Source organism: Glossina fuscipes, unplaced genomic scaffold (assembly GCF_014805625.2).
Source record: "Glossina fuscipes isolate IAEA_lab_2018 unplaced genomic scaffold, Yale_Gfus_2 0, whole genome shotgun sequence".
In the NCBI taxonomy this organism is placed as follows: domain Eukaryota; kingdom Metazoa; phylum Arthropoda; class Insecta; order Diptera; family Glossinidae; genus Glossina; species Glossina fuscipes.
In genome coordinates this window covers 23,428,271-23,442,630 of record NW_023998414.1, presented here as the reverse complement: position 1 = coordinate 23,442,630, position 14,360 = coordinate 23,428,271, and the positions used below count along the sequence as shown (strand labels likewise).

General features: G+C 31.0%; 1 protein-coding gene across 1 annotated transcript in view; it reads right to left on the bottom strand.

Annotated features, from left to right (window-relative positions):
* Positions 1-13,622, bottom strand: part of LOC119632701 (probable serine/threonine-protein kinase DDB_G0282963) — a 77,250-nt gene extending 63,628 nt beyond the window's left edge. Inside the window, exon 1 of the mRNA XM_038025791.1 lies at positions 13,218-13,622. Coding sequence (XP_037881719.1) covers positions 13,218-13,584 — 367 coding nt within the window. The 5' untranslated portion in view covers positions 13,585-13,622. The remainder of the gene's footprint in view (positions 1-13,217) is intronic.
* Positions 13,623-14,360: the final 738 nt, after the last annotated feature.

Here is a 14,360-nt window from a genome sequence, read left to right as displayed (position 1 = left end):
CGTTTTTTATCGGAAGCGTTTTTGACGTAAGAAATACTATAACTGAAATTCTGAATTTGTTTTCATTACAAGAACGTAAAGTTTTAGGCTCAAGATATTTGCAAAAATTCATATAGATCAGCTCAAAAATGAACTACTATGAGATATGAACTTCCGTTTCACTTCAGTATCCAGCCGATGTTTAATATGATGATCCTATTAGCTTAGGATTTTTCGTAGAGATGGTTAGTGATTGCAGCGCCGTGAATTTTCCAGATATCGATTTTATTCAATATTCTAATTCTTCGCATTTGCGCTCCTCTTGCCTACTATTTATTCATGTATCGCTTAAATAAGATTTTTCTCAATGTACGAGGGATTTATTGATTTTGGCAAACGTCCGTCTGTCCGTCTGTATAATGTCTGTTGTAAACATTCTCCTGGTCGCAAAAATGAATCTATCGACTTCAAATTTGGCAGAAAGATTGAAACTTCCTGCATGCAGAATTCCATTGAATCCAAACGGTTTAAATACACGCTTGCAGTACTATGGCAAGTGAGGACACCTCCGTTTTTCAAAAGCAATAAAAATCTGCAATGCCTGTACAAAATTGGAGAAAATTTACCAATTTACCAAAAATTACCTAATGCTATGGTGTATCAAAATTTAATTGAACCCCATGAAGTATATAAATTCTTGACCAGTTTGGAATTCGGAATACACTTAAGTATGTCTATATGTCCGTCTAATAGTATCCGTCAAGAGGAGAAGATTTGAATTATAAATTTGCTAAAGAGTATAAATACTACGCCTACACCGCTGACACATCTATGCAACCAAAACTGAGAACACCTTTGTTTTTCGTATGTGTTGCTCGCTGCCAATAAACTACTATAGATAAGCGATGTAAATTGAAAATTTTTTATTTTTACAAAAAGTATTCCGCAAGAATATCAAAAATCAATCACGCCTACTCAATTTTATAGGATATGCAAATTTACATTGTTCCACTTTTTTCTAAAATAACGGACGGTGATGGGTATAAAGGATGCGGTCACAACCGACTCTAATTCTCTTCTTCGTTTTCATTTGTTCGCTTTTATATGAAAAATTTATTTTCGGTAAAATTTAGATATAAGTTTTATTTGATTTTTTAGATTTTTCCAACAACCAACGATATCTTACATAGAAAATACCTTAATGTTTGATGCGGTTAAAGCAAATAAAACAAAAAAAAAAAAAAAAAAAAATCCTTTATTCGCATGCTTTCGTTTATTCGGTTTTTTAAAGTTTAAAGAGAATGTTAGAGTTAAAGAATATATTTGTTTTTGTAATATATTTCTTTTCTATATAGATTCAAAGAACGTCTTTGTGTGTCTCTTTGAAATAAGCCGCTTGTCAAAGCTGCCTTTGATAAATCTGATAATTACATGTGTTGCTATGAACGTGGGTGAACTCGTTGCGCAATTGAATTTTGAAAGAATGAAGGATGAATTCTACTCGCACTTTTCAAGTAGAAATGAAGTGCTTTAACTAGTTAGTTCATTATTAGTTGAATTAAGTTGATGCTTGAGGAAAAGGAAATTGTAAACTCTGAGAAATGTTTGAGGTTTCTATAAAAGTTTTTTTTTTTTTTTTTTATTAATTGCTTGCTCGTGTATTCGTTCTACTTTGTATATCGTCATGTCGAATAGGGAAAACAACAACAACAACAAAATAATAATAATAAAAATAAATAAATAAATAAATAAAAACCTAATAATAATAATAATAGTAAACGTTCGGTGCAATCTTCACGAAACTATAATAAAAGTTTTCCTCTCATCATAAGGAACGTTTTCATTCCTCTTTTTTTTTTGCGATAATAATCTTATGTGTGAAGATGGGCTAAAGAATTAATCTAATTAGAAACAATCAAGAGAGTTTTAACAATTTGTTGCGTACCTCTTCTCCTAAATAATTTACTAATAGCTATATCTAAATATATCTATTTTTATTCGATTATTCGAATTGAATCACTATGTCATATGAATCTTATTATTAAATTACGCACATTTTTTAGAGGTTTTTAAGAGGTTAAATGTTTTGCATTAACGTAATCATTCATAAATTTTGGTTAAATAATCAAATTTCTTACGTTTATCAAGTTTGTAATATCTAACTTTTTTGTTTTTTTCTTATATTTCGTATCTCTCATCTTCTGGTATTGCGTATAATAAACTGTAGATATAACAGTGATGACATAATTAAATCAGCAACTTATTCTCGAAAATGTTTCGTTTTAAGGAATTCATGAGTCAAAGACAAACTTTTTATTTGCTTAGTTGATTAAACAAATTTAACGGGAACATAAGTCTCAAAGGAGTCTTGAAGTGAATTTTAGACAAAAACTACTCTAAGCTTTTTGTTTAACAAAATGTTACACTTGCGGTTTCATAGGTACTAACAAAATAACAGTAACAACAATAAAAGCAGCGACAACAAAAATGAAATACAAATACTATTGCAAGCATTTTTAAGGCCATAGTCGAAGAATCGTGGCACTGTAGACTCTCAGACAAAGATTTTGAATATAATCAATCCTCATCAAATGTAAAACTAAGCAATGCGTGTAAGATCAAGTTTTTAAATTATTCGAGTCTTTCGCCTTTAAATATCCCATATTAAGAGCGTACAAGATACAAAAACATTGGCAGATCAGTCTGACGCTGAGGACAAGAGATGACATCTCCAACAATATTCTCGTTCATATGGACATCCTACTATGAAGCTGTTCGATTTGAAACACTTTATGATGTTCAATTTCTAGCACGTATCTGCTCAGAGATTTTTTGTCAAAAAGAATAATAAAAAAAAATCGGGCGAGTTTTTGAGGCATACTACAAGTTGTCGAGCCATTTTCGTAAGAAATGAAGCGCTATCACCAAATTGATGAGTAAGGCCCATTTACAGAGCTTGTAGCGTATGGCTATTCGAGTTGGTTTTTTCGTATGGGTGGAGCCATGTCGTGTGCAAAAATGATTTTGTGTTGCTTTTTCGATCGTTTTTCAAAGAAAGAACAAACACTTAAAATATAGCACTGGAGATTAACCATTTCATCAGATTTTATGGCTAATAACAGGCCGCACTGTTTTGGTCGCACCATACGCAGAATGTTGTCTTCCTGTTAAGTCTAGCACTCGATGTGTATGCTAAGCCTAGGATTCTCACTTTTAATTCACTTTTAATCCGTAACTAAGATGTAAAGTAAAGATGACTTTTTTTTTTTTAATATTATTCGAGCAAAAACAGAGTTTTATCTGCCTATGCTATTTATTTCGCACAAAATACGTAAGATATTTTTGCGTTGCCTTACATATGATTGGTATAAACCTGTTCATGCCGACCCTTTAGCCAAGCTGCAAACATGCATGTCTTCTACAACTTTTGTTAAGGCTATCTAGGGCCAAATTCCAGTTTCCCCTTTGTTTTTGTAAAATTTTATTTGTGCTATTTTGCCCAGAATTTGGTATGCGACGCGTAATACAAAAAATATTGCAAAACATGTACGATTTTTATCATCTATACATACATCATCTATACATATATATAGACCGAACGGTGGTGGCGGCAAGCTCGATAATGCAAAATAAATTATGTTCAATATGTGTTGGGGATCTACTAATCCGTGCAACTATCTCTCTATCTCTCTAAGCATAACTTTCATTATAGTTTTTGCATGTACAAAATTTAGATTCTTTTTCATTTAGCATATTTTTCACAACACAATTTTTTTTATAAAGTAATTTTTCATAGAAAGTTGAAATCCACTATGGAAAAATGAAAAAAAAAAAAAACATATTCACTAAAGCTTTGCACCAACAAACATTTTCTTTTGTTTCGCTTTTAGTTTTTTAATAAATATTTAGGTCGCTTAATTTTTTTATCCTCCTCCTTCTTCTCTTTTCATTTCATATTTGAATTTTCCATTTTGCCGTATATTGTTCAAAATTGACGACATATACGATAGAAAAAGTGTTGATTTTTGTTTTCCGATTGACGAATTCTCCCTCATTTTCGTCAGTGAGTGTTAAGCATGCGATAATAATATTAAAGCATTAGTTGAATGAAAATAAAGTAAATTAAAATTGAGTATAGATCTTGACCGAACTGATTTTTATTTTTTCATTTATTCACGTTTTGCTTTCGCATACCCAAAGACTTAACAAATTTCATACTTTTTGTTCGATTAAAAAATGCATTCAAATTTTAGTTAAGAGCCGGAGACGCAAAAAGATAAAATATCAGAATTTATCGTTAAAATTTAAGTTTTGAATAGATGAAATAGTTTAAAAAAATCTATTAACTTGAACTTTAATATTTATTTTAACTCTTTTTCTAAATTTGATGGAAAATATTCAACTATGAGTTTTTATTACAACGGCTATAACGCACTGATCATTGTTTTCTGTCACTTTCACTGGCCCAGAAGTGCCAGTTTTCTAACGAAAACTATGTATTATTTTTCATAAATATCGACCCGCAAAGGATATCTCAAAAATTTATTGCCATTTCAGTAATTTGATTAATTGTTTGGATGCTTTCTGTCTCTTCAACTCAGCACATCCAGGGCCTTAGGTGAGTCGTATTTTCGAATTTTAGCTTTTTTTTGCTGCATGTATGTAAAACAGATACGCTAAACGCTCTCTCAAATCTCTCAAATCAGGCATAAGCAAAACAGCTTACACTTTACATCAGTATTGGTTATTCAGTGTGGCATTGAATATAAAATAAATTTCAAATAAAACTGTTTCGAAAGCCATATATAATTTAGTGCAGAATGGCCTTCGAGGCACGCCGTTCAAATGGGAGACAGTTAACTAAAAAGTATATAATCAGTGCCTAAGCTTTGGTATTGGCTTGAATTGGGTTATGGCAACACGTCTTCGTCAAAAACATGAATTTCTCTGCGATTTGTTTGTTGATTTTAAAACAGCTCATGGTAACATCGATCACAGCAAACAAAGACGGCGTGACAGGAAAGTTACAATAAATAGCTGATGTCCTAAAGGTTGCAAAGCCAGTGAAATATCGGAAATATCGCCCAAATACAGTGGAATAAAACCTTTTACGATGAAATCAAAGTTGCTTCAAAGCGAAATACTGAAGGGATTATAGACAGATTTATTTAGATGTTTATGAGGAAATGGTCGACATATTTTCTTTCCTTGAATTAAAGCTCCCCACCCCAAGGGCTGAAGTGTTTCCAATTTTTTCAATATTTTTCAAAAACGTAAATACTTGCTTTATGTAGAAATTTTTGATTAATATTTTCCTTGAACCAAATTATTCTTTACAATAATATTAATAGAAAAAGAAATAAATTATGTATGTATACCTTATGTCCCGTGGCTATATATCCATACAAATCACTCTACACATTTTCTATTCTATATCTAATGATCTATTTCTAGGATGAGTTTACCTGAAAAAGTAATTGATTCCTAACTTTAATATTCGTTCATAACGGTACATAACTCATGTATTCCCTTTGCCACTAGACAAGAACATACTTATGTTTGATTTTGAGTCCTTGATGGGAAATATTCCGTATTTATCCCTCTGCCCGTAGATGTGAGAAGGCTGCGCACGACATACATTTATTAAAATTACTGTTGCATGAATCTTAACCTCGCAACAGTTTGCTTCAAATTTTTGAAAAGCAAAATTATTTCCAACTTTCAACTATACTCTATGCGAGCCGTTCATATTTCGATATTTTATGTGCCTGTCAATCCGCACATCTCTCGAAAATGAAAATAAATTATTCACGAAAATGTTATTTACACGATTTCAAGTTTTGCACACATGATGCCCGTATATATATTTAATAAATTTTATTTTCATATGTTTATCTTTATTTTTATGTAAATTGTTAAATTTTTAAACTTCCTATTTACTAAAAAAAAAAAATCTAAAATAAATAAATTTTTCTATCCATTTACTTATTAAAAAGTAATCAAAAAAAAAAAATTATACTCATTTTATTATAGAAATGTATATATATATATATATACATATTAATAAATGGCAGCATAGCAGCGAGAAATGCAAAAAGTCCTTTTTCCCATAAGACTGCGATATGTAGAAAAGTAAGAAAAGATAGCTTGAAAGCCATAATGCATTCTTTAAAAAGGAAAATAATGAAATTATTCAATAGATTTTGGAAGATTTTAAAGCGAGATAAGATGGAAAGACTTTCATTACGTACTGTACCGCACTGTACTGCAGTCTCGTAATTCTAGGAAAAAATTTCTTAAGAGCTTATTATTTAGACATAATAATGTTTCATGTGTGTGTGACACGAAGTCGTCTTGTAATTGATTAGAACAATGTCACAAATAATAAAGTGAAGGATTAAACATATATATATATATATATACATATATATATATATTTTTTTTACTTTATGTAGGTATAGGTGTAACTCATAACTTTTCCAGCACAATTTAATTTTGCTTAGATGGTTAGTTTGTTTCAAGTTCCTTGTTTTTTATAGTTTTCTTATCCATTTTTAAGATGCAATTGCTTTCGTTGTAACAAAAGTGTCATATTGTTCATGCGCTACTTAAAACGAAGCGCACACACATAATGCACGATGACGCTTAAACCCACAACCATTTACAAATCTACATATGTAAGCATATTTATATATGAGATCTTTTTCACGCTCTGTAAAGCTAAGTGAGTTCGCGCGGTCTATTAAAAAAAAGAAAAAAACAAAAAAATAAAAAATCATATAATATGATATTTTTTATATCTACTTAAGTACAATGTTTGTATCTATACATATGTACGTGTCGGTATGATTTTTCTTTTATACAAAATGAGAGCACAAAATAAAAAATTTGTACACATATTTTAATATCCTTTAAATGAACTGAAATGTGAAAATGTATAAAATATATATATATATATATATATATGTATATATATTTTAGATTATTATACATGCTTTTAACATAACAGCCAGTACATATATATATATATATTCATTGGTATAAATTCGATTTGTTTTTAACATAATCGCATTTCATCGCACCCTAGGCTTACTTGCATTTAAGCATAACCATGTAAACTGCACATTAGAGTCGAAAAATATTACAAATTTATGAATCGTTGATTTGTGAAGTGGTGTCAGTTCCTTTGTTGTAATATCAAAAATTTATTTAAATTTATCTTCTTCTTTTTTTTTTTCTTCATATCGATGCATTAGAGATAGCATAGAATTTTGAATATGAAAGGAGCTACCGAGTTGGATAACATTCAAAATAAATGGCTGACAGTAACGTCAATTATGGAAGAGAGACGGATGACTAGCTGTCTCCATTCAAATCAAAAAATAATTTTATACATATTTCCGTAAGGAATGTTTTTTTTTTTTTTTTTTTTTTTAAATAAATTCCACAATTAATTGCTCAAACTTATTAACGTTTCAACTTTAAGTGCAATAAATGATTTTTAAATTGTGCTTACATAAGTGTTTTCAATATTCAACAAGTACGAGAATTACGTTTAAGCAGGAACGAATCTTGGATACGCATCAAATTGAAAAAAAAAAAAATATATATATATATATATATATTTACATTATATTAAGCGCTTGCATGTATTTCGATCATTATTTCACTAGACAAAGGCATTTATTGAGAAAAATCGACACAACATAGAGTAAGTAATGAAAATATTTTCCACCATTTTCTACAAGTGTTTAATAGTTTTCTCGCGATGCCGCATCGAAACAACGAAATCCAGCAATTTTCACATTTGTACAGCATTTCGAAATTGCGGTAATCAGAAGGCGCTATATATCTAATGAGTACCAGAGCCCGAAAGTATCCTTAATCACTGTTGTAAAGTGTGGGCGAGCATTGTCTTGTAAGAGAATGATTTTGCATCTGTTAACCGCCATTGATGAGCTTCTTTTGTACAATAATACATCGTTCATTTTGTTCAATTGACGTCAGTAGACATCTGTAGCAACAAAAATGCATTATACCTTCCTGGTCCACTATAAAAACTTCAAGAAAACTTCATGGCCATGAATACTCTGCTTTGGTGTCGATGTGGATGGCTTTGCTGGATTAACGCATGAGTTTTTGCGCTTGGAATTGTCGTGATAGGACACAGATTTCATCGCCAGTCATAACACGGCGCAGGAACATCTTCTGTTTTTGTCTGGCAAGCAATGAAACCACGATGTTGCAATGGTTCGAAATTGCATTTTCGATCAATTCATGAGACATCGTGTTTGCCTCTTTTTGAATCTTTCACATCGCAGGTAGACGTCTCGTTGATTCATCAACTGCTTAGCTGTTCGAAAACGTTTTGAGAGTTTACGCCGGGTTCTCATCCAAATAACTTTTGCAATTCTTTGCCTTGGAACTGTTTTGATCCTCCAAACCGTTCTTTGTCATTGGCATTAAAATCATCTGTTTTAAAGCGTTGCAACTAAAGCCGACAATTCGGATACGATGGAGCAGCATCACCATAAGCTTTTAAAAGTGTTTGTTAGGCTTTCGTTAGCAGATTTCTTCGAATCAAATCACAAAAATAATGACTGTCGAAACTGCAATTTCGGGCAATTTCATCATTAGCGTCTGTCTATGTATATGTAAAGCCGTTATTTTATATAGAGAAAGGTGAAAATCATCAATACATTGCACTGCTTTATCATTTTCACCAACATATGCTGTTGATCAAAATGTATTACCTCATGATGGTCAGAGAAAAGATGTGTATATAGTGGTCGCTGTCTTGTGCCTGTAAGTCCAATCGATAAGTTTTGTGCCTTCATACCGACTGAACAGTGTCACTGTAACTACGATCAAATATAGTGAAATCTGTTTGGTGATCGCGACACTTATCTACTCAGCTATGCAGCTGCGTGCTTTTTTTTTTTAATTGCAAAGGCATGAGTTAGTCGATTATTAGCTCGAAGGTCTTAAAACGTATACGCCCCCAATTTCAATTTATATATTTATATAATCTGTAAGTTATTTTGAAATATCTTCGAGACTTCTAGTAATCAAATCGCTCTTATATTAATGAAGAATGCTTCCACTTATAAACGCAATCATGAACTTAATAACGTGCAAGGAAGGATATGATGAAAATTGATAAAAATAATTGTGAACGCGTCTGTGTAAAGGCTCACAATTCCGCAGACCAAACCACGGCGTACATCATTGATATACATATGATATTTATTCATTTGATCAATAGCAATGAAAGTAAAACAATTTATGACGTGCTTTAGAGCTTTTATGCAATAAACATATTTGCTCAACCACATATTACTACCACATTATGACGATGCCGTTAATGTGTTATGTAACCGGCAAAGCCAATATTTTGCTTTTTCGGATATTAGTTCGTTTGCAATGACACATATATATATGCGTAGTCGTTCAATATCAAATGCCAAATATACCAAATATATGTATGTTTGTCTAATGTCCTCTAGCGTTTACATTGCACTGCATGCCAGCAAGAGTACAATGTGCCGCATTGGAAAAAAGCGGAAATGAGAAAACCAGACGACGGAGATAGGTAGATAGATAGATAGAGAGAGAGAGAGAGAGAGAGAAAGAGAGAGAGAGAGAAAGAGAGAGAGAGAGAGAGAATAACATGTAGTACCACATACAGTACACGTTTCGCGGACTTCATTTTCTTTTAATTTCCAATATGAAATTTGATTGCAGATATAAGCAGGCACCTATGTAAATCACTCGCAACAAAATCAACAAATTTCAATTTGGTGTTCATATCTAGTATATATGTAGTGTAAATACATTGAACCAAGACAAGCTTTGGCTTTTAGTCTTGCTTTTATGTGCAAACGCGTTTTTTTTGCACCAATGAAAAACTTTAAAATATTTAAATTCAAAAAATTGATCGCTTTTGAGTTTTAAAGCTAACCAAAAATCAACTCCTACCAATCGAACCATGCGATAATTTCTAATCATTTCATTTAAGGTTTTTACGCTTCTCTCTGCACATAACTTTCTAAAAGCTTTTGTGAAACTTCTATAACAAACTGGCGGGTAGCCAGTCAAAATTAAGCCGGCTTTAAAACTCATCGCCATCTGTCAGGACTGCATTCACTTTCTATGAATAGGAAACTAATTCTCCTTCAATAAATGGTATTAAATATTAAGATGACTTTTAAATGTTATCGCCACCGTATAAACTTTGTTTTTTTTTTTTTTTTATTATTCCCTTAATCCTGTTTTAAACTTTCGAGAATACGGGGTAAAAAGTTCATTACATAAAAGAAAGTTTTACTTTGAAATTTGAAGTCCCTTCCCAAACGTTCGATGTCTGTGTGAAATAAATCCCTGCTGGTGAACTAATGGTTAATATCTTACATCTTGGTTTTTAACTTGTGTTATAAGCATTAAAAAAATATCCTTAAGAAGCCTTTATGTCCATTCATTACAAGCACTTTCGAGCAAAGAACGAAAAAGCGTCCGCATACATCCGCACAGAAGTATGCAACGTAATTTTTAATGTTAATTATGAATTCGGCTATAGAATAATAATTTTTTTTTCTTTACCATTTCGCATTTATGTACTACTGATTAGTCGAGAAGGTAGGAAAGGTAGGCGACGCAGCCATCAAGTCAGTGTTCGCGAGTTGAAATCTCTAGTGCGGTAATGTTTTCTTTGGTCGTAACTATAGTGAGTGCTCAGTCCGTAAAAGAAAATAACACTTACCGGTTGAGCACACACACCCACAAGCCTGCGGTTCACTATCTTCTTATTTCTTTCTTCTCTTCTTTTTGACAGCTATCGTGTTACACAATCCCTTCAGTGATTGGCCATATCAAAAAAAAAAAAAAAAAAAAAAAGAAAAAAGGGTAAAAAAAAGCACAGACAGATGATATAGCAAAAAATCTTGCGAGGAATGAGAATGAGAAAGATGTTTTGAACAGGATGAGGTATTTTTATCGTTCTCAGATAACACACTAACACACTTATACCAAAAATTGCTACAAAACGTAATTTGTTATAACAAAGAAAAGAGATGTACTTTCGAGACATCATGTTTCCAAACGTCTTCTCTTACAGTTTTTACAATTTTCATTATTTTCATTTTGATTTTAGCAATACATTTATTATTATTATTAACGCAGCCGGAGAAATGAATGGTAGGACTACAGTCTTAAAGCACTGCTAGCATCTATGTCAATCGGCTTCATTGAAAACTCTAGAGTTGAACCCACGACTATTGATATATAAATTACGACTTTTATTATCGATAAGTTAATTTAAACATTTTTTATGAAAAAGAAGATTGCTTTGCTTTTCTTGATAGACAGTTAGACATTTTTATGCAAATTCTTTCATATATTACATAAACTCATACCTTTTAAAATATTCTACGAGTCTCTCACTCTAGAATGAGTAAAAGATTTACTTATTTTACGAAATTTTTGATCAGTCACAATGTTTGCCGCAGACTCGGTTATTTTACAGATTTGTCGATATATATATCTATATATATATATATATATAGATATATATATATCTTTTTTTTATTTTTTATTTTTTTGGATATCTAAATATAAGCTTAATAACCTATTCGAATACTATTATTCTATAACGTTAATCCCTAAACTAATTGTAAAGTAAACTTTCGTAAGCCTGCATACAATTGTTTTCGTTGCCTATCTTCGAGGCGTATAAATACATATATGGTGAAAGAGATATTTATTTTTTACTTATTCGGTAATGTTCTCACAAACATTTACTAATTCGGATTAAATAGGTAAAATATTAAAGAAAGGAAAAAAAAAACAACCTTTTAACTTTTAAAAATTACATTCAAATTATATTAAAAGTTTTGAGAGGCGTTTTTACATGATTTTCGTGGAGAGTGCATACTCGAAAAGAGTAACTAATGTAAATATATAAAGGTTTTTTCTTTTTGACGAGCGAAACCAAACTAATCAACTGAAAATGGATATGTGGCTTTTGGCACAGTTACATTGAAAAGTTGTTTTAAGCCAGAATAAAAAAAAGATATATATTCCTCTTATTCATTTGCATATATCCATATATATATATATATATATATTGATAATTGTTTCATGTCCATGTCTGTTAGTAATAAAAGTTTTTATAAAAGTGACTTTTTTTTCTCTCATTAATTTAGTGTTTGTTTTAATTCCTAGGATCGTGTGTTCAGTGATTAGTGCTTAAGTGCAATTTGCATGGAACAGACTGACAGTGAAAAGTCTTCTTCTTTTTTTTTTTTTCTTTCTAATAGTCTAATAATCGCCTTTTTTTTGAACAGGAGAATTACAGAGGGAAAATCATTTCACTCCAAGTACACTAAGTACTTGATATAAAAATAATTTCAAGTTGAAGCTTTAGCAAGCGTACAAAGTATGGATTTAAAGACTGCCGGATAGTTTAGATCATATATGCTCGTCTCTATTGAACACTCTACCACACATGTGAGATTTGAATTCGCCACCACTAGTCGAATCGACTTCGCACATGGTGTCTTGGTGACTTCAGTTTCAGGGACATTAGTGAAACAAAGTTTAATGGTTGGGTGTGTGTCAATAAGCGAACAATAGTCTTATGTGAGAGAAATCTTGACAATGAAGTCGTCCGCTTCCCTAGATTTAGCCTCCGTTTAAGAGATCATATCAATGGAACACTTTTCCCTAAGCTCTTATAATATTTTGTCTTTAGCATGTGGGCTTAGCTTTTTATCACAGTCGAATTTCCTGATTTCTTGTAAATAATAATTGATTTCCTCTTAAAAGAAAAGAGAATTTTATTTTTTTTTTCTTCTAAAATTTGTTTATACATCCCTTTAAAATTAAAAACAAAAATGATTTCTCTTATTACGATTTAAATGTAAACAGGTTAAAATTCTTTATTGCCCTTGTAAAGTTTTTAATTTACTTAATTAGCGCATTACTGTGAGCGAGCATTTAAATAAAAAAAATTAAAAAAAATTGTTTTTTTTAATTTTTTAATTATACATAAAATATCGAATTAAATCAGAAAGTTGTCATATCACGGTGGAAAGTAAAATCAAATAATTTTTTCTTTACTTCTTTACTTTTTTTATTTTTATGTTTATTTATTTTTTTTTTTAATCAACATTATGCTTTTATAATAATTTTATTTATTCAAATATATATACATATATATATATATATATATATATACTTACCAGTCAGATAGGCATCATCAATTGAATTTCTATCATTTTCATATGGTATATATGCACGACTGTTTGCATTTAATTTGTTGTTATTGACTTCACGTTTTTCAATAAACGTTGAATGTTTCGCTGTTGCTGAACGGGCCATAGAGTCGGTGGCGGTGATAGGGGCATATGATATGGAGGGCGATAATGATGAAATGGCAACATGTTGTGGATAGCAAACAACATGTTGTTGCTGTTGTGGTAGTAATATTAATAAGATAACCGCGAGAAGATTAAACGGCCATAAGCAAATGCTTTTGCCACACATTGTCCATTTCACAGCACACCCAGCCCGCTTACATGAAATGAAATTACGCATACATATACGCATACATATAAATGGGAAAAATACAGAAACAAAACAAAAAAAAAAAACAAAAACAAACAACAACAATACCAGCAACAAAAGTTATGCGTGCAATAAGGATTTCTGCTCTATGCGAATCTATACAACGCAATAAGAGGCATATTCCGGATTATAGAGTACAAGGTTAAATAAGAAATAAATATATTAATATTTATTGCAAATGTATCTGATGACAGATACACTGTTGTTGGTTAAATCGTTGCAATTGTATTTAATTTGTTTGTTATTTTTGTTTATTGCAAAAGCTCGCAGGATTTCCTTATGTCCTTATTGCGATTTTGAAATTTATTTTCTTGTATACATGTACGTACATATATACGTACTTGCCATATAATTGCTATCAGTGTAATAGTCTAAATAAAATTTCAAAAGTACATTTCAGAAAGCAATATCGGATAATTTAATTGCCCGCAATTGAGTTGTGCACGCTAGTAGTACCTTTTTCAAGATATTTTGAAATATGATTTCACTTTCCGTTTATCAAGCAATTTTCAACGAATATTTGTGGTTATGTTTTATGTTATGTTTGAAATTTTTTGCACCGAAATTAAATCAAGAAAAAGAAGAAGAAGAAGAAAAGACAACAAATCATAAACCGATCTGTTTATATGCAAACAAAAAACATATTCAACATGACAAATATTCGCGATTGTTTACAATCAGAACAACACTAGAAATATGTCACCGGTTTTTATTGCTTCTAAATCACACACACGTACACACACGCACACACACACACA